This window comes from Eulemur rufifrons, chromosome 1, assembly GCF_041146395.1.
Source record: "Eulemur rufifrons isolate Redbay chromosome 1, OSU_ERuf_1, whole genome shotgun sequence".
Taxonomy (NCBI): domain Eukaryota; kingdom Metazoa; phylum Chordata; class Mammalia; order Primates; family Lemuridae; genus Eulemur; species Eulemur rufifrons.
Genome location: NC_090983.1, coordinates 8,842,766 through 8,868,105, shown reverse-complemented (window position 1 = coordinate 8,868,105; position 25,340 = coordinate 8,842,766). Strand labels below are relative to the sequence as shown.

Genomic DNA, 25,340 nt, shown 5'->3' with positions numbered 1-25,340 from the left:
CTACAAATTAATTATGCCAGATTCTTACTCTTCCACCTTATCTGGCCTACATACTCCCTTCAGGCTTGGCCCATTAACTGCATCTTGGCCTATGAAAAAAATGGCACAGAATAATCCACTGGTTTAGTACTGAAACAAAATGGCAGTAACAATTTAATCCACCCAGACACTCTAATAGCACACTGGTCAGAGATGTGAAGATACCATGATCACCACACCAAAACCACAGGAAGCATTCTGAAAAATCTGCTGGGGTCAAGAACCCTTCCAAGCATTAGACTGGTTGCATATTCAGCATGACCAGGCTAACATTACTAGTTCGGAGCAGAAAAGAAAATACGGATTATTTTTCAGTCAGGTTTATTAGTGTATCTTCATGTATACCACAATGATATGAACTAATCCTTGCCCTCAGGAAGCCTATAATCTAGTCATGAAACAAACCCACACAAATCAACAAATGCAGCACTATAAATCCAGAAATGAAGCATATACAGATAACCAAGAAATACAAAGGAAAGATCATGGGGTAGAATTTTGTTTGAAGAAGTGACCTGAAGGGGTAAGCTGACGTCGTTCTGCCATGTTACTCTGTATACTGGGTCCTTGCTTGATTTAAATGAGGGAAAAGTTCTTGTCAGGTTGGCTATTGCAAGGAAGAACTTGAGTGAAGATGAAAAACAAGTAGGTTGCTGTTTTGGCTCGAATCCATCAAATTACCTTAACAAACAGGAAAATAAAGGGGCAACTGGTATCACATTTGCTCAGAAAAATCCCTACCCATCCACTTAAGAAAAAAAAAAGTTCCCTAGATTCTGTAAAGAAAACAGAGACCAAGATTCAGAAGCATTTTTCCTTAATTGTAATCTCTGACATTAAGAAGTCAATTTCATGAGAGCCACAAACCAGAATAGGTACAAATTTTGTCAATAATTAAAAAGACATTTGAAGTTTCTCTAAAAAGAATTAAGTTTACTCAGTAGGATGTATGGTGAAAAATATCTGGCGTGCTGAGGCCAAAAAAAATTAATTTAATGGATAAAAATTAGGCTCAAATTCCATTACCAATTAAGCAGCAATTTCAGATTATTAAGTGCTACAACTTCATATCTTCAACCTACTTTACATCAATTTCCCCTCCCCCAGGACCACCACCACTGGTAAGAAGCTGTATCTTTTTTTAATGACCTCAAAATAGCTAATATAATGTTCTAAAACAATAACAACTTACACTTATTTAACATTTTGTTGTTTTTCCACAGTCATTATATTCACTGGGTCTCACAACCACCTAGGGAGATAAGATAAAGATTACCCATCTCCATTTTACAGATAAAATGAAGACCAGATAGGTTAAGTGACTAGCTCAAGGTCACACAGATACTAACAGGCTGTGTGTGAATTTCCTAGCCAGCAATGTGTCTTCTTTGCTGAGATGACAAGCTTAAAATAGGATCATAAAACCTTATCCAGATAACACGAATACAGTAATCTTAAAAGTTAGAATGGAAAAGTAACCATATATTAGTCCAAATTTACTTTACCAGGTGAAAGTACTGATTTTACCATGGCATACGTAATATCCTGTTCATTTTTAAAATACTTAACTATTTTAGTTTAGCACCTTCTGGAATTCTAAATGCCAAAACTGTCCTCCAACTTTTAGAAAGTAAATGAAAAAACTAAAACAAAAGCCTGTTCACAGACACAAACTAAGTAGTAAATGTCAGCTGAGCAGACTTAAAAACCATTCACACTCCTGAAAAATGGGGAACGAATGGAAACGATAATCTTAATTACAGTTCTCCAATTCTTATGGATATTGCCACACTCACAGAAAGACAGACATGTACAAAGCCCACAAATCCCAACCACATTAATGTGCTCTCTTAAGCTTAAAATAAATAAGAATTCCCCCCAGTCTCACAAAGATGATAGAAAGCCACTCTAGTTCAGTATTTCTGGGGCTGGAGGAAAGATTAGAAATTGTGTTTACTTGAGAACTTACACTTAATATTGATCTCTTTGCATGCTGTAAATACAAAAATATGCCTCAATAAAACCCTCTAAAATTTATTGTCTCTGAAACTCTGATAATTCCTCTCCTCAACCCTAACTGCTTCCCTCCCCCAGGGGTGTAAATGCGACACACACAGGCCTCATATACATAGGCCTCTTGCCTTTTTTTCTAACACAACTAGGACCTTTGTTCTGAGCGTCGGTTTTTTACCCCACTCAATAGCTCTTTCAACTTTCTACCCTGTATTTTTTGTTTTGTTTTTAGAGAGGAGATTCTGAGCCTCAACTTGCCAGGTCTTTAAAAAACGAAATGCCAAAAATATCTAATGAGACTCTCGAGAGAAATAGAAAGTTAAACACACCACTGAAGGGCCTACAAAACGGAGTAAAGCCTGGAGATCGGGTGATTTGGCAGCCCAGGCAAGATCGGGGAACGCGACCAGAAAGGGAGACAGCAGGAGAGCAGTTAGACGACCACTCAGAACAGACTCACTGCGCGCTATTAACCGTACCCCCCTACACACACACACACACACACACAAACGTTTACACAGACACATTCCCTCCCCCAATTAGCTAACGAAGCAATTAAACTATACCCACCACCAGACACGTTGTTTAGGTTAAATCTCTCCCAAACTACGACGGCATTATCAAAAACAAATTTGTCTTAAGGGTTTGGAAGCAGCCCCTTCCATTATCTCCTCACCACACAGGGCAACCAATTCTCTCTCGTCCCCAATTAGTAGTCCAAATGCGTTATTTCCCCCCGATTTGCATGTGTTTTTAAATTTTTATCAATTTTTCCCTCTAGCAAATTAAGGAATTCTCTTTTTCTGAGGAAGGGAGAGACATGGAGAACAAGATTTGAGATTTTTCAACTTTCGTTATTTGAACTCCCCTCTAACTTATTTCTGTACTAGAAACCCGCTCATTATGGAGAAGGAGAAGAGGGGTTGAACTGATGGGTAAACGTTATAATAGGTTTTATGTAATCCACATATAAATAAATTAATCGCCTGACTCGCTTTGAATGCTAATACGATTGGGGTGACAATTGGCCCACCTCCCTCCCCCGGGTCCTGGTTAACCCCCCCACCACCACTACCACCACCAATTTCCATTCTGATCTATTTAAAGGGATGCTCGGTTCCTCTCAGCCAAGTTTCTGGGCCTCTTTCATGACCCCCTGCATGTCCTCTCCTCAGGAGCCTCAACTTCCCACGGGTAAAAAAACTGCCCCGCGAAGACCCCGACTCCGGGCTCGCCCGCCCTCAACCGTCCCCCTGGGCAGGAAACCCCTTACTGCGGTCTAAAGTCACTCCGGCCTCTCCCTCCTCTGACCCTCGCTTCCCACAAGTGTTGTCACTCGAGCTGCTCCCTAGTTTCCATTTCCGGGCCGTCCCCGGCCCCGGAGCCTCCCCTCTCCCAGTTTCCGGGCCCCCAGTCCCATTTCCGGGGAACCTTTACCGTCTCCACACCCCCCACCTGTACTTCCGGCCCCCCACTTTCTCTCTTCCTAGACGCCCTCGAAGCTCCAAAGCCCACTTCCGGCCCCCCACGCCCCCGCCGGGTTCCCCAACACCCGTACGCCTTACCCCGGTTCCGTGAAGGGCCCTCCTCATTGCTGGGGGCCGGAGGGGGGACCCAGCGACCCCCCCCCGCTCCTGCCCGGGCCCGGTCCCTCCGGCCGCGGTCTCCCTCGAGCGCCTCGCCCGTCAACCCCCGTCTCGGTCCTTCCGCAGCCCCGCCGCCGCCGCCGCCGCCGCCGCCGGGAGCAGGCCAGCGGGGGCCGAATCGCGGCGATGACACAACCGGGCTTCCTGGGACTTTCTGTTCCAGCTCCTCCCCCCGCCCCCCCAACCCCTCAGCACGGCCCCCTCCCCCCAGGCCTGGCCCCGCCGCTCGGAACTGCGACCCAATTACCTAGTTAGGCCCCAAAGTCTCCGGTCCGGACTCGGTGGCGCGGCAGTAACTTCCACTCGCTCCCCCCACCCCCCCCAGCGGCGGCGGCGGCGGCAGCGGCAGCGGCTCTCGGGTCCCTTCAATTATCAGCTGAGCCGCAGCACCGCGCCCGGCGTGCGCCTCCGCCCGCGCCGCCTCCCTCCCAGCTCGTGCCAACACCCTCAGGGAACTACTTTGCCCTCTGGCTCAGGCTGACTGGCTCGTCCGCGGGACCTGCCCCGCTGCCTACTCGTGGCCCATCACATAGCCCCTCCCTCCCCCGCCGCCCAGCTCGACTCCCCCTGCGGCCTCCGATCTCCTCCCGATCCCTTCGAGGGACCAGGAAGGGGACTGAAGGATCCGCTTGGTATCCCTCCGCCGGGGTCACCCCCTCCCCTCTGTGGTAGCAGGAACTAATTCCCCTTCGGGTCACCTGGGACCTGTAGGTAGAAATTTCACGGATCAGGATTCCCTGTGACCCTTGGAAGAGGGGATAATCACCCCAAGTTAAAGAACCCCCTGCCAGCTCAAAAGCGGGGTCTCATTTAAACTAGGGCTTTGGCCCCATGACCCCAGTCAAGCCCCGCCCCTTCCTGGTTGTCTTAGCGACGGCGGTGGCGTCCCAAGATGGCGTCGTGGCTGCCGGAGACTCTCTTCGAAATTGTAGGACAAGGCCCGGCGCCGAGTAAAGACTATTACCAGTTATTGGTCACCCGATCTCAGGCAAGTGCGAGCCGCGGTTTACCCTCTCTCTTAACTCCCTGCCTGGCCCATTTGGGGCCCAAACCACGGGCCGTGCTAGGCAGAGAGCGACCATGGGCCGCCGGAAGCGCTCAGTCCCAGTTCCGAGCCGGGAGATTTTCCTCGTCACCTCGGCCTCCTCGGCCCGGCGGCTTGCGTGTGCCTTCTCTCCCCCAACCCGCCTTGTCCCGGGCAAGGCTTCTTTGCCTCCCCACGGTGCTGCCCGCTCCCTTCCCGCTATCTCGGCTTCCTACCCTCAGAGTTCCCTCCGCGCGAAGAGAAAAACAGCGTCCCCGGCTTGCCTGCCGGCTCACCTCAGCGTGGGAAGGAGGGAAAGAAAGACTCAGCCAAGTGTCCCAAGGAGGATCTGGCAGGGGAAGGAAGAAAGGGACGGTCTCTTTTCCAGGATAGGACTTATCGCGGGAAATTTTTTAAAGTCTCACTGTGGCCTTTACGAGTACCGCGGCCACATCAAAACTTGATTATTTCTAGTAGGAATAGATGAGTGAGAGCTCTCTCCTTACCTTTTTGGAGCCCCTTCTATCTCATTCAAAGTGTGCGGGGATGGGGGAGTGGTACAAAAATATTTCAGCTGCTCTGCGCGTTAGCCCCACCCATAATGACATCTGCTCCACAACAATAAGACCCAGGATTATGTTATCGCTGGAGGAAAGTAACCATTGTTCCGTTTTTATGACTACTTTCGTTATTGAAGGTGGGCTTTTGGTTGATTTATTGTGCTCGTGAAATTCTCAAGTTGAGCTGGGCCTCCACTGGGAACACACTTCTGATTCCTGACTGAGCTTATGCCTGTCACTGAGTTATTCATGCACCTTGCACTCTGAATAGATGCTATTCCTTTAAAATGAAATGTAGAACTTTATATATATTTGTTTTGATGTGGCTATTGATTATTCCATCAGTTTTTCCGGGAGCTCTTAAATAAAATAGGTAGTGAGTTTTTTATGTGTTTAAAAGCATCTTTTAAAATAAAGATGATAATATGGCTATTTTATTTTTAAATCTAAAATTTAGAAATATTACAAGCATAATATCAGCCTGTGAGATTTTTGTTTATTTATTTATTGTTTTTGTAGAGATGGGATCTCACTGTGTTGCCCAGGTTGGTCACAAACTCCTGGCTTCAAGCAATCCTCCAGCCTCCCTCCCAAAGTGCTGGGATTACAGAAGTGAGCCACCGGGCCCAGCCCTCAAATTTTTAATTAAGCTGCTTTACAGGGGCTTTTGCACATTTAATTAGAGATTTCTTAATGCTGAAATTTTCCCTTTTCCTGTAAAATTGTACAGTCATTTTTCATACATTTTTAGAAAGGTTATTGTTGTTTCCATTCACTTTAAGTAAGATTTTTGATCATAACAGTTCTTCACTTTCTAAGGAATGATCAAAAACATAATAACATCTTGTAATCTTCTATCATTTGATATTTTTATCTACCTCAAGTAAGTTACAGTATTCTAATTTTTACTTTATAGGCTTTTAAAATTTTTCTTTTGAGCATTTTCTTTTCCTTGAGGGTCTGGTATTACAAGTATGCTACACTTTCTCTGATGTTGTGAGCCTCAACAAATTGAATATCTGTTTACTTTTTATTTTAGTAAATTAACCTTAGGAGTGCTCCTGGCATTAGTTTTCCTCAAGAATGCTTCTGTTGTTGGTGTTCTTCAGACTTTACTCTAAAGTCTAACTTGGGCACGTGCCTTTCTCTAACTATTCTGTTTAATGAAATCTTTCCCACCATTCCCTCAATGTTCTTAATTTTTTCTTTCTTATTTTTTTTTTTTCTTTTTATTTACAGGTCAAAAACCCTCCTTTATTTCAGGCCCTGTTCTTTTTATCAGTTATATATAAAATCCTTTTCAGGATCTGATCCATTTTCTTTTTTAAGCAGGCTGAATAAATCCACTACAGTTCTCCACTGCAGTTCTACCAGTGAGAGTTAATGTCAATTCTAATTAATTCACCCTCTTTTTAAAGTAAAATTTGTTGTAAAAAATGGCAACCCAAAAAATATACTTTTCAGTCAACCGTCTTGAGAATATGCTATTTTCTAACCACAAGATAATTTTTCTAAGTCTCAGCACAGGCAACCAAACATCCAGTAAGGGGTGGCCTGACTTAAATAAGTACTAAAGACTAGAATTAAAATGTGTTTTGTAAAATGGACTTTTTTCTCAAATGACTTTTCTTTAATTGTTTCTGGTACTTTTCTTTCCCATCCCTTCTGCCTGTATTCCAAAAAATGTTGTATATTATCCAAAATATGCCCCAGATTTAGATGTATCTTTCTTTCATGCTGATTCTGTTTTCTTAGTCTCTGTTTCACACTGTCTTTTTTATTGTTTGTCCTTAAATCGAAATAACTGCACATTTGGTATAGATTTTAGGGCAAATCTCTCTCTCTCATCAGTGTCATACCCACCACTGGCATAGTCCAGAATATAAATGGTTATACATAAATATTTCCTTTGTCTTCTTGCTTATATAATGTCATTCAAAATATATTTTTATGCTTATAGAGACGTTCCCTGTTAATCACTTTGTTGATTAATGGGGAATAATACCATGTTGTTATTTGGTATTTAGGTTTTTGTTTTTTCAAAAAAGCAATGTTCAGAATATAGATTGGGGTCAATATAGTTTAATTCTCAAATCTGATCTTTACAATGATTCCAAGGCTTAGGAAAAAATCAGTGCATTGCTCTCTAAATCAAAGATTCACTTGGTTATTCTCATTCTAGTTTTAGTAGTGTGTACGTATTTTCTTTCTTTGAAAACTAGTAGATTCATAGTGTTAGGGCTGGAAAGAATCTTGAATGTTATTTAGGCCAGGGATATTTTACACGTGGCTTCTAAGAAAGTCTTAAATTGTGTTCCTGAATGAAGATGCTTTCCTTAATTTTAATCATAACTTGGCATTTTGTATGCATTTTTTTTAAACTCCAAAGTAAGTTTGTGAGAGATTGCCAAGTTAATGAATAATACAGAGACTTTAAAATCTAAGAGTCCACACTCTAGCCCAGGCAACAGAGCGAGACCCTGTCTCAAGAAAACTAAAATAAAATCTATGAGTCCAGAGGAAGTAAAAAAAATCACTTTAGACTAGATGGTCTAGGAAGTTACTGTTATCACTATTTTACTCTTGAAATTCTGTCATCTTTGTCCTCTCAGAATGGAAATATTGCTTAAGGTGACCAGAACAGTTGACTTAGGTTTAATGTGACAAATACTGGTAAAGTGTTAAAACAGTAGCCATATGCTAAGTAGATGAGTATTGGCAGATATGGCCTCTTGCAGGTGATAACCCAGGTGGTTGTCCCAAGAGCACCAACATGTTATAATCACTTCAGCAGATGAAAGAAGAATTGGGCAATAGATTAGTTTTATTTTATCTACTTTACTAAATCCTACTCAAAACTCCAAAAAGCTATCTGAAACTAATGTCATTTGGGGGGAAAAAAAATCAAAAAGCTCACCTTCCTGCCCCTGAAAAAAAATGGCAATTATTTTTGAAGTACTTTAGAGTTGTAGCACTGACAAGCTGAAAACACCTGAGGTCACATGCCAGCCTGTGACAGGAAACTGTCATCTCATTGACTTCTGACAAAGGAAGTAAAGAGAACTAGACTTGGTGATGGCTATGCGAGAGGCAACAAAGAATTGTGCTCCTGTCATTTCAAACTACAGACCAATTTTAAAGATTCAAAATTTAAATGCAGTCTAATAAAAATGTTAATGTATGCACCCTTTGACCCAGCAAATCCATTTCTAGGACTTCTAATATGCAAAAATGCTATCACATGTACACAAGGATATGTGAGCAAGACTATTCACCATAGTAAAATAATTTTAAAAACATCTTTCCATGAGTGGAAATGTGGTTAAACAGTGATTCATTCATACCATAGAATATCATCCAACCTTTTAAAAACAATGTGGTGGATCTCTATTTACTCAGTAAACCAAATAAAATCTTTAGCAAGAAAAGCAAGTTACTGGTTTAACCATAGTAAGATCCTATTTTTTAAAAAAATAGTTATTTTAAATAAATGTTAGTGAAGTTTTAAAATGTTAGAAGAAGAGCTAGAGTGATTCGCTCTTAGGGATAGAATTATGGATTGTTTTTACTGTGTGCATTTGTATTTCCGAAAGATCTGAGTTTTCTACAGGGAGCATTTATTCTTCTAACCAGAGAAATACAATAAAGATTTAAAATGAAAGTGTAAATGCATAATTCTCACTCTGGGACCTTGCCTTGCCCTGCAGTCCCCCTATTTCACCAGTGCCACCTTTGAGCCATCTCCCATATGGAATATTGGGGCAGCATTGATAGCTGTGCCACAAACTCCTGCTATTTTGGGGGGCGGGGAAATAATCCTAATTGCCAAATTTAGAGAGAGTGCAAATGGATTAATGATTACTTGGAAAATTTTAAGGATGTTTTAGTGTCTAGAAACTTCTTTTTAATGTAAGTAGTAATTACTTTTGAGAAACTAAAGGATTGCTCTTTCTTGCCTTAATGGGTGTGAGTTAGTACTAATGAGCTAGAAAAGGAAACGTGAAGAGTAAAAGAAGGCAAAGAATAGATTTATTTGGCCCCAAAGAAAGCTTAAAGAATACCATTTCACAAGTAACTTGAGATCATGTTAAATAAACCCCAGATTGCACTTTTTTCTTTTTTTTTTCTTTCTTTTTTTTTTTTTTTTTGAGACAGTGTCTTGCTCTGTCACCTGGGCTACAGTGCCATGGCATCAGCCTAGCTCACAGCAACCTCAAACTCCTGGGCTCAAGCGATCCTCCTGCCTCAGCCTCCCAAGTAACTGGGACTACAGGCGTAGGCCACGAAGCCCAGCTAATTTTTCTATTTTTAGTAGAAATGGGGTCTTGCTCTTGCTCTAGCTGGTCACAAACTCCTAACCTCAAGAGATCCTCCCGCCTCAGCCTTCCAGAGTGCTAGGATTACAGTCTTGAGCCACCATGCCCTGCCCAGATGGCACATTTTGAGAGCTGGATGGAGTGCCATCAGCTGGACATGAGGATATTTTCCTAGGGGACCCAGGAACTCCTATATCATGTTCTGCTCCAGCCTCCTGCTCCCCACCCCCACACACAGGGTCCCCAAGGGCCACATACATAAAGATAAAGTAGAGGAGAGGACTTGCATATCCCCTTTTGCTTCTGCTTATTCTTTCCCTGTCCTTAAGGGAATGTTGCCCACTGATGGAAATGAATGTTTCTGCAGACTTCCAAGTCATGGTGCCCATTCTGCCCATTGGCCACTAGCCACAGCCAAAATGTTTCCACACACACAGAACTACTGCTGTTTTTTCTAAAGTCCAAAAATCACTATAATACTTGTGCTCATTTATTTTCCTCTTCCCCATTGTTTACATCTTGATTTATACTCCTCTTTTAGGCTGTCTTTTTGCCTGTCCCTGAGAGTCCCTCATTTTCCCCCTGCTCTTAAAAAGATACACTATCCCTGTCTTCACTATGTCTGAGAACCTCAGCCTAATTCTGCTAAAGCGCTCATCAGGGTGTGTTTTGGTTTTTTCTCTTGCCATCATTCACCTCTTTGCCCATTCCTCCTGACAGCACGAAGTGCAGGCAACATGCCCTTCCCTGCCCTACAGGTTAGGCCAGGTGTTTATCATAGTAAACTGCATTATTCTTCTATTCCTCATGTCTGACGCACTTTAGAAAAATGATTCCCAACCTTGTGACACTCCAGGATGTGCCCAATTAGAGTTGTGAAATAACTTTTAATCAGAAATTTTTAAGTTCCTTTTAATTTTTTTAAGTGGCATATGGCACTTTGGAGAAGCAAGAGATGAAATGATACAAGTAAGGTGACTAAACTCTTAAAAATAACAATATTCAGTGCTTTTTCATATTACATCCAGTCATCAAGTGGCTCCTGAATCCTCATTTCAAAATTACATGACAACTGGACATAGCTCCAGTAACATCTTTTTCCAGGTAAATCGTTCATTCAGCACCTCTGAGCGCCTACTCAATCTGGGCACTTAATTTGGTCTCACCCTACATTGACACAGATTTGCTTCATAATTATATGGGGCAGTAGAGCACTTAATTGGGAATCACTGAGTCATGAATCCTTTAATTCCTCCTGCTGGTCCACAAGCTCTTGACCTGGGGCAAGGCACTTAATTTGTCTGAGCCTTGGTTGCCTCTTGCCTCATCAACAGGAGGTTACTAGTTTAAGAGATCACTAAGGTTTATTCTAGCTCTAAAATCAAAATGCTACTTCACATCTTCACATGAACGTAGTGTTTTATACTGGGAAAAGTACTGGATTTTTTTTTTTTTTTTTAGAAAAATTGAGTTACGATTCTATATTAGTAGCTGTATGACCTGGCGTAAGTCTTCACCTGCTTTATGTTCAATTCTTTCATCTGTAAGATGAACAGTTCAACCCTTGGCTACTTCACAGGTATGATGAGAACCAAAAATATATAAAAAGCACTCCAGGCCAGTGTTTTTCAAAGAGAAGTTTCATGAGTTGGGTGCGTTGGCTGGCACCTGTAGTCCCAGCTACCCAGAAGGCTGAGGCAGGAGGATTGCTTGAACCCAGGAGTTCTAGACCAGCCTGGGCAATATAGGAAGACCCTGTGTCTAAAAAATAAAAAAATACACACACACACATAAAAACAGAGGTGATCAAATAAGATGGGAAAATCCTGGGTAAAAAAAAAAAAAATCTATCTTTTCTCAGAGCCTTTAAAACATACTGTACATCCTGAATCTCCAAGAGGAGACTGCAGCATGAAGCTTTGCCTACAGGCATGTGACCATGGAACCTTCTTTTCCCTGAGCAGCTTTAGGAACTGAGACTCTATGGAACACCTTTTGGAAAACACCCAGCGGTATGCCTAGTACACAGCAGCAAATATTGAAGAAATGGTTGTTAAATACCAATACCAAATCAATCAAACTTCACCTTTTCCATAAAAACAATTATAGTAACCTTTTAGTCATTTCACAGTCTCATTTTATTTTGCTTATTTATTTTTAGAATCAGCTTATATTGTCACGGATATACCTATTGGTGTTTTGATTAGGATTGCAATGAATGTATAGATCATTTTGTAGTGAATCAACATCTTTCAATATCAAGTTTACAATCCACAAATACAATCTTCCTTTTAGAAATGTTTACATATACTTTAATTTTGCTCAATGATTTCTTGTAGTTATAATGTAAAAATCTTACATTTATTTTGTTAGATTTCTAGGTGTTTGATTTTCTTCTGTTGTAAATGATATTGCTTCCTAAAATTGTATCCTCTGTTTGTAGCTAGTAATAAAAACACAATTTTTAAAATTCTTTTTGGTGATGAGGTCTCACTATGTTGCCCAGGCTGGAGTGTAGTGGCTATTTATAAGCGCAGTCATATAGCTTAGAACTCCTGGCCTTAAGCCCACCTCAGCCTCCTGAGTAGCTGGGACAGGTGCACCACCTCACCTGGCCACAGTTGATTTTTGTTTCTGGTAAATTTCCTTTTATCCAGTGATCTTGCTAAATTACTTACTAATAATTTATCTGTAGACTTTTTTAGATTTTCTGTGACACATTCATGTCATCTATGAATAATGGCATACTTATTTCCTCCTTTCTAATTCTTGTCTTTTTTTTCCTTGCCATATTGCATTGGCTGAAATTTTCATTATGATGTTGAAGAGAAATGATGATATCAGCCATCATTATCTATTCCTGGACTTATGGGGAAGGCTTTCATGATTTTAACATAAAATATGATGTTTGCTATAGGTTTGTAAAAATCCAATGAAGATGTTTCATTTCAGTCTGCTAAAAGTTTCTATTTTGAATGGACAGAGAATTTTATTTTTAGAAAACACAACAAAAACAGATCTTTTAGCTATATATCGAAATTTAATTCTGCTGTTTTTCTCCAAATCATTCTTCAGATTACTATTAACTGTGTACTCTCTGGCTCCAGAGACTGCAACATTCTCTATTCCTTAAACAACACCCCTCACTTGCATTGTTGTGGCTGTGCACTTGATCCCAATCCCCTGGATCACTTCGCATCAATCTCCTCATACCTATTCCTCCCCATCCTTTGAGTCCCATCCAAAATGACATTTGAAACTGGTGAGTAAATGAAGAACCATTCAACAATTATGGTGACAATTGGCTATTAAAATTCTCACAAAATAGAGCAAAATTAACCAAATCCCTAGCTCATCGTATATGTTTAAAATTTTTGTATCAATTGAAGAGCTAAGTATTACACCCACAAACATATACTCTGAAAGTACCATAAAAATATAAGAGAATATTATTTTAATCCTGAGGTAGACAAGGCCCACCTAAGCAAAACTCCAAATCTGGAAGCCATAAGGGAAAAGAATGGCAGATCAAGGATATTTAAAATAAAATTTTGTTTCATAAGTGATACTTACAACAAAATTAATATTTTGTTTAGAAAGATTGGGAGAAAACGTTGGCCACATGTGTAGCAGGCAAACTCAGTATCCAAAGATTATTAATCCCATAAATTAATAAGGTAAATAGCCTCATGGGATAATAAGCAAGTTACCTGAGGAAATATACACAACTACTAATTATATCAAAAGATGCTTAACCTCACTAGTGATCAAGGAAATACAATTTAAAACCACAAGATATGGCTGGGCGTGGTGTCTCACGCCTCTAATCCCAGCACTTTGGGAAGCCGAGGTTGGAGGATCACTTGAGGCCCCATCTCTACAAGAAAAACAAAAATTAGGCAGGGTGGTGACTTGCACCTGTAGTCCCAGCTACTTGGGAGGCTGAAGCAGGAGGATCACTTGAGCCCAAGACTTTGAGGTTTACAGTGAGCTATGACACCACTGCACTCCAGCCTGGGCAATAGAGCATGACCCTCTCTCAAAAAAAAAAAAAAAAAACAAGATACAGATTTTTCCACTGGCAAAAAATTGAGACTCTCCAGATCGGCAAGATTGTGAGAAAAAGGCAGACTTTATTAAGTGCTTGTTGCACACCAAGTTTCAGACCATGCCAGTAATACAAAGGTGAAGCGCCTTCCCTCAGGAAGCTTGCAATCTAGTGGGAAGACAGACAAACACAGATGACAGCAAGGTCACTCGTACAGTGGAGGTCAGAGCCAAGTCTGGTGAGAGCACTGGAGGGAATCCTGCGTAGGTGGCCGAGGTGGTGGTCAGGGAAGACTTCATAAGGACAAGATCTCAGCTGAGACTGAGGATAGAAGAGGTGAGGGTGGTAGTCTGGGCAGAGGAACAAGAGAAGAAAAGCTAAGCTGTGTGAATGCAGAGCTTGTTTTAGCACAAGTGATAAGTAATATGCTACACTGTATGAAGTAAAGCTGGGTGTCAGGACCACCAAGGAGGACACAGGAAGCAGATCAGGAAATGCTTGGTAAATCAAGAATTGGGACTTAATTTGGCCAGTCATTGGTTTTCAAATTATCCTTTAGTTTTGCAAATAAATGTGCTTCTGAGGTTCCATGAGCATTTTAATCAAACCTCCTCTTTGGAAATATTCTTAACTAATTTAAAAATTATAATACAAAAGAAATACCTGCAACCTCAAATGTATTATATACCACATTTTAATGCATTAACTTGTGCTTCTAAAATCTGAATAAACATGTTTTGGTGCAGGCCAAAGAGAAAAACATCTGTCATCACAGTGAATTCAGTAGAATTTCTTATAAATGTTTCCTTGTCTGGAAAAGCTGAGCCCTGATCAACCCTCTGGATTTGTGCCTATACAAAGCAGGTATAATTGGAGCAGAGAGTAAGCCTGAAAATCACGAGAGTCTCAAATGCACCAGCCCAGCACACACTCTTGGAACACAGACAGTTCACAAAAACATATTGACCACCTTGTGACAATAATATCAAGCTAGGTAGCACATGGTGGTTCATGCCTGTAATCCCAGCACTTTGGGAGGCTAAGGCAGGAGGATCGCTTAAGGCCAGGAGTTAAGACCAGCCTGAACAACATAAAAAAATTATTCACAATAGTATCAAGCTAGAAATAGCATTAACACATAGTAAGTAATTTTCAATGCTTTTGTCTGTATTTGGTATTGGTATTTGTGATAAGGAGACAAGAATTTGGTAGATACTGTTAATGATTCAACTCTGAAACAAATCTTTTTTTTTTTTTTTAGAGACAGGGTCCTGCTCTGTTACCCAGGCTGGAATGCAGTGGCATGATCATAGCTCACTGCAGCCTCAAACTCCTGAACTCAAGCGATCCTTCCATTTCAAACTCCTCAGTAGCTGGGCCTACAAGCACAGGCCACCATACCTGGTTAACTTTTTAATTTTTGTAAGAGACAGGGTCTTGCTATGTTGCCCAGGCTAGTCTCGCACTTCTGGGCTTAAGCAATCTTCTCTCCTGGCTTCCCAAAGAGCTAGGATTATAGACGTGAGCCACTGTGCCTGGCTGTGAAACATGTCTTCCTACTCTCACATTTATGGATCTTTTGGATCCTTGGAATTGAAAAGTATCCTAAATCCAGTAGCATGAATGATTTTTTAAGAAATTGATTTCAACTCACTCATTTAACAAATGTTTGAGTGCCTTCTGTGTACCAAGTGCTACTAGGTGCTGTGCCAAGCACTGAGGATACTGTTGGGAGCAAAAGTATGTCATCTCTGCCCTCATGGACCTTACAGTGTAGTGGGGGACATAGGTACTGATCAAATAAACACATAAGCAAAACTAAGATGACAACCAAGGTAAATGCCATGAAGAAGAGACACCTGTGTCCTCAAGGGTATATTATGGACTGGGCGCGGTGGCTCACGCCTGTAATCCTAGCACTCTGGGAGGCTGAGGCGGGAGGATTACTTGAGCTCAGGAGTTCGAGACCAGCCTGAGCAACAGTGAGACCCCATCTCTACTAAAAACAGAAAGAAATTAGCCAAACCACTAAAAATAGAAAAAATTAGCTGGGGATGGTGGCACATGCCTGTAGTCCCAGCTACCCAGGAGGCTGAGGCAGGAGGATTGCTTGAGCCCAGGAGTTTGAGGTTGCCGTGAGCTAGGCCGACGCCACGACATTCTAGCCTGGGCAACAGAATGAGACTCTGTCTCAAAAAAAAAAAAAGGGGGGGGCGGAGTATATTATGGCAGGATATGTGGCCTTGGTCAGGGAGGTTGGAAAAGGCTCTTTGGAGGAAGTGAAGCTTGACCTGAGATCTGGAAGACTGGATGAATGGAAAGAAGGCCAGTGCACCTGAGGCACAGAGAGCAGGGTGGTAAGGCAGAGGCAAGGCTATGCTGGCTTCATAGAACATGATCAGGAGCTTTGTCCTGATAGCAAGAGAATGTGAAACTATTGGTTTTTAAGGAGGTCAGACGGCTGGCATATTATATCCCAATGATTATAAAACGTACTTTTTTTTTTTACATTTTAATACCTCTGAAATCAAAGTTTAGTTAGTGCTTTTTTTCTTTCTGGGCTATATGTAAAATAATGATATGACTTATAGTCAGTGGCATTTTGAAGTGGTGAAATATAGTGATCAGGTTTGCAATTTTAAAAGATCACATTGGATATAAATGGAGAACATTTATGATTATCTGCATGGATCACGGTTTTCTTTATAATATCTTATAATGTAGAAATTGACTACTGATGCTGAGTAACACTAGTATTAATTTTCATCTAATTTCACTGCCTAATTTCAAAGTTCTCTTTTTATGAGAGTCGTTTCTTCTCATTAACTTCATAAGTTAATACTATTAATCTGAACGTTTTAAAAAATCTACCTTCATAAAATACCCCTTTTATTCAATAGATTATAAACATAAATTGATATAGACATTCCTATATAGATATAGCTAAATCAGTACAGAATTTCCTGTAATAAAAGAGTTCTGTTTTGAAAAGCTAAAAGTTGGAAAACTGCTAGCCCAGGTAATAGGGATTCACCAAGAGGTTTTGCACAGGAGAATGACATGATTGAAATTGCAGGATAGGACTGTGATTCTGGCCAAAGCAGTGTGGAAGACATGAGGGAAAGGGAGGAAGGTGTTGTGAGAATGGAAGAGGGAAGATGGGCTTGTTTTCTTACTCCCAAAAACAGGTAGAATGTTCTGCCTCATAGGAATGGCTTAAGGATTATATGAAGTGAGATACACAAATTATTGACATATTTATCTTTTATTTGTATTATGGTAAGATCCTTTAGTTTCTAAATGAGTCTTTCTCCTGTCTAAAACTATATTAAAATGTCTCTCAGTATGTTTTAAAAAGAGAAAAAAATAGCCATTCCAGGGAAAAAATTGTTCCCACATTCATACCCTATTATGCCAAATTCTCAGTGCCTGCCTCCAGTTCCTCCATGATGCTCTCCCATGCATTTATTATGAAAAGTTCTCCCTTTTAAAGATGGGCCATCCTGGCTAGCAGTCTCTAACCTTTTTGGCACCAGGGACTAGTGTCATGGAAGACAATTTTTCCACAGACAGGGGTGGAGAGATGGTTTCAGGATGATTCAAATGCATTACATTTATTGTGCAGTCAAACCTCTCTGCTAATAACAATCTGTATTTGCAGCAGTTCCCCAGGGCTAGCATCACCGCCTCAGCTCCACCTTGGATCATATCAGGCATTAGATTCTTATAAGGAGCATGCAACCTAGATCCCTTGAATGTGCAGTTTACAGTAGGGTTCACACTCCTATGAGAATCTAATGCCGCTGCTGCTCTGACAGGAGGCGGAGCTTATGCGGTGATGCAAGCGATGGAGAGTGGCTGTAAATATAGATGAAGTTTCACTCACTCACCCCACAGCTCACTTTCTGCTGTGCAGCAGGTTCTTAATAGGCCAGAGGGGTAGGGACCACAGATCCCAGCCATTACAAAGGCTCTGCACAAGACAGTTCCAAAGGATCTAAGAGGCAGTTGGCCACAATTTTAGTGCTTTTGCATTTTGCCTGTGGTATCAAATTTATTTTTCCCAATTAGAAGACCTTGTTTAAGCTGTGACTTAAATCCTTTAAAATCCTTTTAAATAAATAAAATAAAAATTACGCCTAAATATTACTTTTAAATACTGACCCTTTGTCCCTTGTTTCTTTTTTGGAGGGAGTTTGGTAACACCAACACTACTTTATTAAAAGCATAACTAAGAACACTGGTAAATACATAAAGATACATGGTAGTGCTTACTATAGTGAGCATGCGTTCAGGAGGAATTTCACTGTGATGGTTAGATGTGCATTCCTGAATTGTGGGAGAATAGGCTGTACAACCCACATAGGTATGAGTTGAATTGTGGCCCCCGCCAAAAGATATCAAGTCCTAACCCCCAGCACCTCAGACTGTGACCTTATTTAGAAACAGGGTCAGTATAGGTGAAATTAGTTAAAATGAGGTCCTATTAGAGTAGGGTAAACCCCCAATCCAATATTATTGGTGTCCTATGTGAAGACAGACACGCAGAAGGCCATGTGATGATGAAGGCAGAGATTGGAGGGGAAGGGGATTGTTACTGCAGTTGATAATGCAAGTTGCCTCTCTTTAGCTATTCTCACCTTTTAGTAGAGAACCCAGCTTTTAGTTGGGCTTAATGCTTAATGCAGTAAAAGACTGCCGTGTCCCAACATGGCTGCTGGTTTAACCATGAAACTAAGTATTCATGACATATAGGAAATTTCCTTACAGGGAAGTGGAATGGGGGCAGGCCTCTTCATCTGGTGAGTGCTTAGAAGTAAAACCAGGAGTGAGGGGAAAATAATGGGAGGCAGCACTGCACCCCACCCCCACCGCCATCACAGCGCCAGAGCTCCATTTTTTGCCTTTCCCTTTCTCTTCGTTTCTTTCTCTTCCCCTTTCTTTTCCTTCTTTTTGTCTTTACCTTCCCTGCATAAAAGTGTTGGTTAGGACCCTTGGGTCCCTCATCCCAGTTACCCAGTGCAATGGGTCTTTATCGTGAGATCACCTTGATAAGGAGTCTGGGCAGCTGAGCCAAGCAAGCATGTGAGAAGTGAGGACAGCGGTTCACAGGGACCTAGGACAGCTGTAGCCTGGCTGTGCTCAGCAGCAGAAGTTTGCCAGGGCCTCTCTGCTGCTTCACCAAGGGACTTGGCCACTCCATCTACCCCTATTTCTTGGTATCCATGTCCTTCTGTTTTTTCCGCTCCTACCAAAGGTTCAGTTCTGGGCCTCAAGTTCCATTTCCTCCAGAGAGAGGATCTGATGTTTTCATTCAGCCACTTGTCCCTTTTGGGAAGCTTTTTCCCACCAGACCTCTTCAGTGGCCACAGTCAGGCCTATCTCTTGCCTGTCCTTGGGTCCTGTGGTAGGAGCCAATGTTCTTACCACCAGCCTCTGTCTTTCTTGTGGTAACAGTGCCCCGATTTTCCACAGAGAAATCCTGCCTCCCTCGTCCTCGGTCTGTATGGTGTGAATATTCTTACATGGACCCAACATCCTCACTGTCCATAGTAATTCAGAGATGGACCCACTGCCCAAAACTCTTGAGAAAGGTGCACTTCCTGGCCGGGCGCGGTGGCTCACGCCTGTAATCCTAGCACTCTGGGAGGCCGAGGCGGGTGGATCGCTCAAGGTCAGGAGTTCGAGACCAGCCTGAGTGAGACCCCGTCTCTACTAAAAATAGAAAGACATTATATGGACAACTAAAAATCTATATAGAAAAAATTAGCCAGGCATGGTGGCGCATGCCTGTAGTCCCAGCTACTCGGGAGGCTGAGGCAGTAGGATCGCTTAAGCCGAGGAGTCTGAGGTTGCTGTGAGCTAAGCTGACGCCACGGCACTCACTCTAGCCTGGGCAACAAAGTGAGACTCTGTCTCAACAAAAAAAAAAAAAAAAAGAAAGGTGCACTTCCTTGATCCCTAAACTTGGCGCTGTAGTGTTGTAAGCCACAATCTAGTAGCCATCTTTGTCACTACCAGGGACAACCTGCCTGCAGATGCAGCCAACATAGCTGGGAAAGGAGCCAACAGGTGAAAGGTTGAGTCTCTGTGATGAAACCAGCTAGGCTTAACCATTATATAAGTCAGTGAGGTCCTCTTTTGCTCAAACCAGGCTGAGAGGGTTTTCCATCACCTATAACTAAAAGTGCCCTAACTGGTCCAGGTCAGATGGCCACCCTGGTCTAATCAGCAATGGCTAGAATGGCAGGCCAGATGTCACTTTCAGAGCAAAATGTACTCAAGCCAGCTTTAGAGATGGGGGCTGTGAGACAGGCAATTTGAAACTCTGCCTTTCCTCTATAAGTAACATTATGCATAGCTAAGTTAATAAAAGTCTGGAGTTCATAAATCACAGCGGCTATGGTTATGAGACCAAAAAACAGTAGCCTTGAAAAGCTCACGAGGTCAAGATGTGAAAGGCATTCAGGAGCTTTGGCCTGTTGGCAACCTTGCTAGCAGGTGCTGTGGCCACATGTGTATTTGAACCTAAACATACTACTGATGGAGACATCTCATCAGGTGCCTGATAGGTAGTGTGTGTGTGCTGAATAAAATTCTTCCCATGTTTCTCAGAGACTGCCACTCCTATATTCTCCACTTTAGCAGTCAGCAGTGTTTTGAAGAAGTAAAGTGAAATGAAACCTAAAATAAAATAAAGCTAGCAAACAAAGGAGATATTTATGTAGACAGTTTAGGCAAGTTTACATTCTGCATCAAAATACTTGCATTTATTTACCAGGTCCATTGTGACTTTACAGTTGTTTTATAAATATTATGGCAGCATTCCAACCAGGAAGATCATATCATGCCCTTAAACATGAGGAAATCAAACAAATGGCTTAAGGCAAAAAGATAGAATTCTTTTAGTAGTACCTGAAAGTCCAAACTATGTTGCTATTTTAAATATAGACTACTAAATTTCTTGGTTAGAGGCTAGCAAAACTGGTATTTTTAAGCGTAAAAGAGTGAAGTATTTAATTTTATTTGGAAAAGAAACTTTAAGGATTTAGGTATTTGTGAGCTACAGTCTAAAATAGGTTTTATTATTTTATTTATTTATTTATTTATTTTATTTTTTTTTTTTTTTGAGGCAGAGTCCTGCTCTATCACCCTGGCTAGAGTGCCGTGGCGTCAGCCTAGCTCACAGCAACCTCAAACTCCTGGGCTTAAGCAATCCTACTGCCTCAGCCTTCTGAGTAGCTGGGACTACAGGCGTGCGCTACCATGCCCGGCTAATTTTTTCTCTATATATTTTTAGTTGTCCAGCTAATTTCTTTCATTTTTTTAGTAGAGACAGGGTCTCGCTCTTGCTCAGGCTGGTCTCGAACTCCTGACCTTGAGTGATCCGCCCGTCTCAGCCTCCCAAGTGCTAGGATTACAGGCGTGAGCCACCACACCCGGCCCCCTGAAGTAGGTTTTAGATAGCTAAAGATCCTTGATTTTTTTTTTTTAAGAGAAAACTGATTGAATAAAGAAGTTAAAGTGAATGTGGTTTATTACTGTTATGTTTTAGATGCGAAGCAGTGAGTTCTATTGGCAAAGCCACAAATTAGGAGTAGCATGGGGGGAGGGGGAGGCAGGAAGACAACAATGTGGTGAAGGAGAGTTTGCAAATCATTCATAACCAACAGTACCAATATAGCCCATGATAGTTATGAAAAACACACCCAGGCCTTTTTGATCTGTCTGGAATGCACTTTAACTCTCTGCTCTAAATCATGATTTCTCCCTAACTTGTGCAAAATTTAGTGTACCTGGATTTCCTTCTGTATATCTTCTCTGTCCTTAAAAGATTTTTCAGTTGAGAAATATTCTTGTTTGGGATAAACATTACAGGAAGAAACTAGGAATTGGGAAGATGGGAAGGAGGTAAAACAGGAGTAGAAATTTTGTACTGCTGCCCCGGGGATGGGGGTGTGGGGCAGGGACCAGAGACAGATACTTGAGACCTCAGGACTGTACTTCCATGGGACATGTATGATCCAGGTGGATGCAACCAGGTGTCAGTGTGCTGCTGTGCCTAAGGTGTGCTGTGAGCTAAGCCTCTGCAGCTTTGTTTATGGGGATCCTATCCCCTTGAGAGTGTCATCTCTTGAATTCACCCAGTGTCACTTCTGTCCTTCATTCGGCCTTTGCTTGTGCTACTCCTCCACTTGGGACACGCTTTCCACAATCTTTGCTTAATCTTTCATCCAGTTCTCACTTCTGCCTTCATCTCTGCCGGTAATCCCCTTAAACTTGCCTTTTTCAGGGGTGAGTTTGAGGAGAAAGCTTAGGAAATAGTAGGTCAAATAAAGGTTACCCCAAATTTTTCTACCTTAAACAGCCAAGTGACTCTGGATAGTGGCAGCCAACAACATGGAGTCATAAAAGCGCAGATAAACACTCGAAAAAGGGGCAAGACACTGAAGAAAATACCTCTTGACATCAGCAACAGGCAACGTCATTTCTTAGCATCTCAGAGAGATTGATTGGGAGAGAGAATTCCTTTTCTAGCAAATAAGAAATGGTGAGTGGAAATTAGGCTTTGCTAATGGAAGCTATATAAACTAAAAGCTATAAGAGCCTCAAGTCTATGTTCAGCTCACACATGGTCATGAATCCAGCTCTTAGCACGATGCTGAGCACAGTGGGAATTCAGTAAATATTTGTTGGATTAATAAATATTAGTCCTATTTATTATAATGTTTTAAAAGTATAGACTTAAGCATTATACAAGATATCTGTGTAACAAAAACATTTGTGTCCCCTTAATATTTTTAAATAAAAGGGGGGGAAAAAGCAAGTATAGAGCACAAAAGTGGCACAAAGGAAGGAAGTAGGTCAGGAAGAGTTTTATGCAGGATGTGACTATAGGATTTGAATCTCAGAAAAATGGAATAGATATTTTCTGGAGAAAGAAATGGGGAGCAGGAACAATTCTATGCAGGAGGGATCCATTTTAGCAGTCACTAAATTGTGATACTATAGTTGTGGAAGTACAGGTAAAGCGCTGAAACATGGGCCATAGTCAGGGGCCAGTATGAGATGAGGCTGAAGAAGAGGTAGCAGGGGTCTCTCCTGGGCCTCCTATGCCACCCTCAGGATTTTGGCAGCAGGGAGTGGGAAAAGATCACATTCTCACCAACATCTTAGTAAGGGGCCTTCAGCTGCTGTGAGAACACCCTGGTTCAGTTCAAGCGTGGAGGCAAAGAACTTTCTCATGAGATTTTGTCACGATTCTCTAGAGTACTGTGGAGATGAAAGGAATGTCAAGTGATGTTAAGGAAGTGAAATTAATGGAATTTGGCCATGAAGTTGATGTTTTGTGATGGCGGAGGCTAAAAGTCTAGAATGACTCAACTAGTGCCACCAAAATTAGGTTTGTGAGGAAAGATGACAAGATTAGTTTTTTATAGCTGAGTATAAACCATACTCAGCTTTGTCTGTGGATTACACAGGTGGGTGTGCACAGTAAGCAGCTGGATAATTTAGTAGGACTTGAGAACAAGAGTGAAGATACAGATTTTGACTCAGCAGCATTGAAAGCTATTTGGATGAGATTACCTAGAGAGAGGAGAGGAGTTATCTAAGGACAGAGCTTTACCGTTTAAGAGTCAAGACAAAGGAATACTTGTGTCTCCACATTTGCATGTTCTTTTTACTTTTAGGAGTGAAAAATGCACATCACTGATATTGATACTGTAAGCTACACAAGTTATTTGAAGATGGGTTATTTTTCCTCGTAAGTAAAGAAATGCATTTGCAGTGGGAACAGTCTGATAAAACAGTGTTAGTAAAGGCAAGGCATTATGCTCTTGTGTGATATCCACAGGAGTGTAAATTGGTACATCCTTCCTGTGGCAGAAACCATTAGTTTCCCCCAATATCCACCTTTCCTTTTCCTTAGAAAATGATCACCTGACTTTTAGCTGTACATACAGGATTTGGAGAGAGGAAAAAAAAAAAAAAGACTACCTTTCTCAACCTCCCCTGCAGCTCCATCTAGCTACATGACCAAATTCTGGCCATGGAGATGTCAGGGGAGGTGGTGACTATGACTACACAGAAGAGTCCTTGAGAGCTGGACCCTTTTTCACCTCTTCCTGCTGTCTGGGATGTAGATTCAATGGCTAGGACTTGAACAGCTATCTCCTACCATGCAGAAGCAGCCAAACTCTGAAGATGATGGAGAGCTGGAATGGAAGAGGCCTGGTTCCCTGGGGCATGGACTGCCTCCTCCTGTACATATACATCTGTCTTCTGTGAGTCACCCTATTGGGTGTTCAGTCACATTCAACTGAACCTAATCCTGACTGATAGGCTGCCCAAAGGCAGGTTAGCAATATTTTGTCAAGTGTAATGTGTGGAAATTCCTTTACCCTGGCATCCCAGGATAATAATAAATGACTGTAGGTTGGGGTGGGAAGATAAATTACATAGAGTTACTTTGGGGTAGAAGCCCATCTTTAGCAACTCAAAATTTCAGTGACATTAATAAGTTCTTACTCTGTGTACATAAATACTTTGCTAGATTTAATAATGATTCCTATGGATATATTTCTAAAGAAAAAATTAAAACTAGGAGTCCTAAGTTACTGAAGATTACTCTGAAACCATAAATATATTTCCTTTCTCCACCCCAATTCCTCAGGGAATGTACCCTAAGGAGATAATTACACAAATTGGGGGTGGGGGTGGAAGAGCAAACTAAAAGTCTTTCCACAGAAAATTGGTTAAGTGAATTATATTTCTGTAAAAAGAAGCATTGTGGAACCACTAAAAATGATGATGTTATATTTAGACATCACATGAATAGATGTCTATGACATAGAATGAAAGAAGAGATTACAAATGAGCATGTTTAAAATTATCCCATTCATGTAAAACTAACATATATATATATATATATACACACACACACACACACATGCACACACACACAAATGAATCTATAAATGTATAGAGATTCTGAGAAATATTTGGTGGATGTCTGTAAGTGTAAAAATACTTAAATACTCTTTAATGCCTGGAAATAGAATTTTAGATTGTTTTTTTACTTTCTCCCCATATTTTATATTATTTGAACTGTTTATGATGAGCTTTATCATTGTTATAAAAACTACAAAGTCTTTTTAATTTTTTTAAGTGCTCTTTTAAAAAAATTAATGTCATTAAGAAAATAATGCGGGGAGCTTTGCCAGCTAACTATTCAGGAAGAGGCGTGGCCATTTCATTTCATCAAGTAAATGAAAATATACTCCAGGAAAACTGACTCACCTTTTTGTGGTAGTCCATATTAGGTGGAGATACTCTTAACGGGCTGATTTTTAAACTTTCTAGTGATAAAAAATTGGAACTTAGATGACAGCCTTAATGGATAGCATATCTCAATTCTTTCATTTTACTTTTTATAGGTCTGGGGGGTTGGGACAGGGAAAAGAGATATGTTATAGTCTGTTATAGTCTGTTTACTTTTAGAACTGTTCACCCCAGTATTTCCCATTGTTAAGATTCTGTAATAATAAGTCATCTCCCTTTTTTTTTTATTTGCCACCCTGATGAGATAATCTGAGGCCCAACTTGCAAAGTTTTTAGCCCTTTTGTTTAATCTTTTTTATGGCCATTTAAGTCATACTGTATGAGAATCCCCTCTTCATTTTTTATCATGTT

At 41.2% G+C, this 25,340-nt stretch overlaps 2 protein-coding genes across 28 annotated transcripts in view; one reads left to right on the top strand and one right to left on the bottom strand.

Moving 5' to 3' along the window:
• TRIP12 (thyroid hormone receptor interactor 12) overlaps positions 1 to 4,086 on the bottom strand; it is a 152,754-nt gene extending 148,668 nt beyond the window's left edge. For 13 of the 27 annotated variants that reach the window (XM_069472832.1, XM_069472186.1, XM_069473068.1 and 10 more), the window contains exon 1: positions 3,946 to 4,086. The gene's annotated coding sequence lies outside the window, so the exon portion shown is untranslated. Of the gene's footprint in view, positions 1 to 554; positions 575 to 3,325; positions 3,855 to 3,945 lie in introns of those variants that run through there. The other 14 variants (XM_069472752.1, XM_069472275.1, XM_069472914.1 and 11 more) reach the window with 7 other exon arrangements.
• A 504-nt stretch (positions 4,087 to 4,590) lies between these two features.
• The window catches only part of FBXO36 (F-box protein 36), a 72,378-nt gene continuing 51,628 nt past the window's right edge, over positions 4,591 to 25,340 (top strand). The window contains exon 1 of the mRNA XM_069466376.1: positions 4,591 to 4,686. Coding sequence (XP_069322477.1) covers positions 4,591 to 4,686 — 96 coding nt within the window. The remainder of the gene's footprint in view (positions 4,687 to 25,340) is intronic.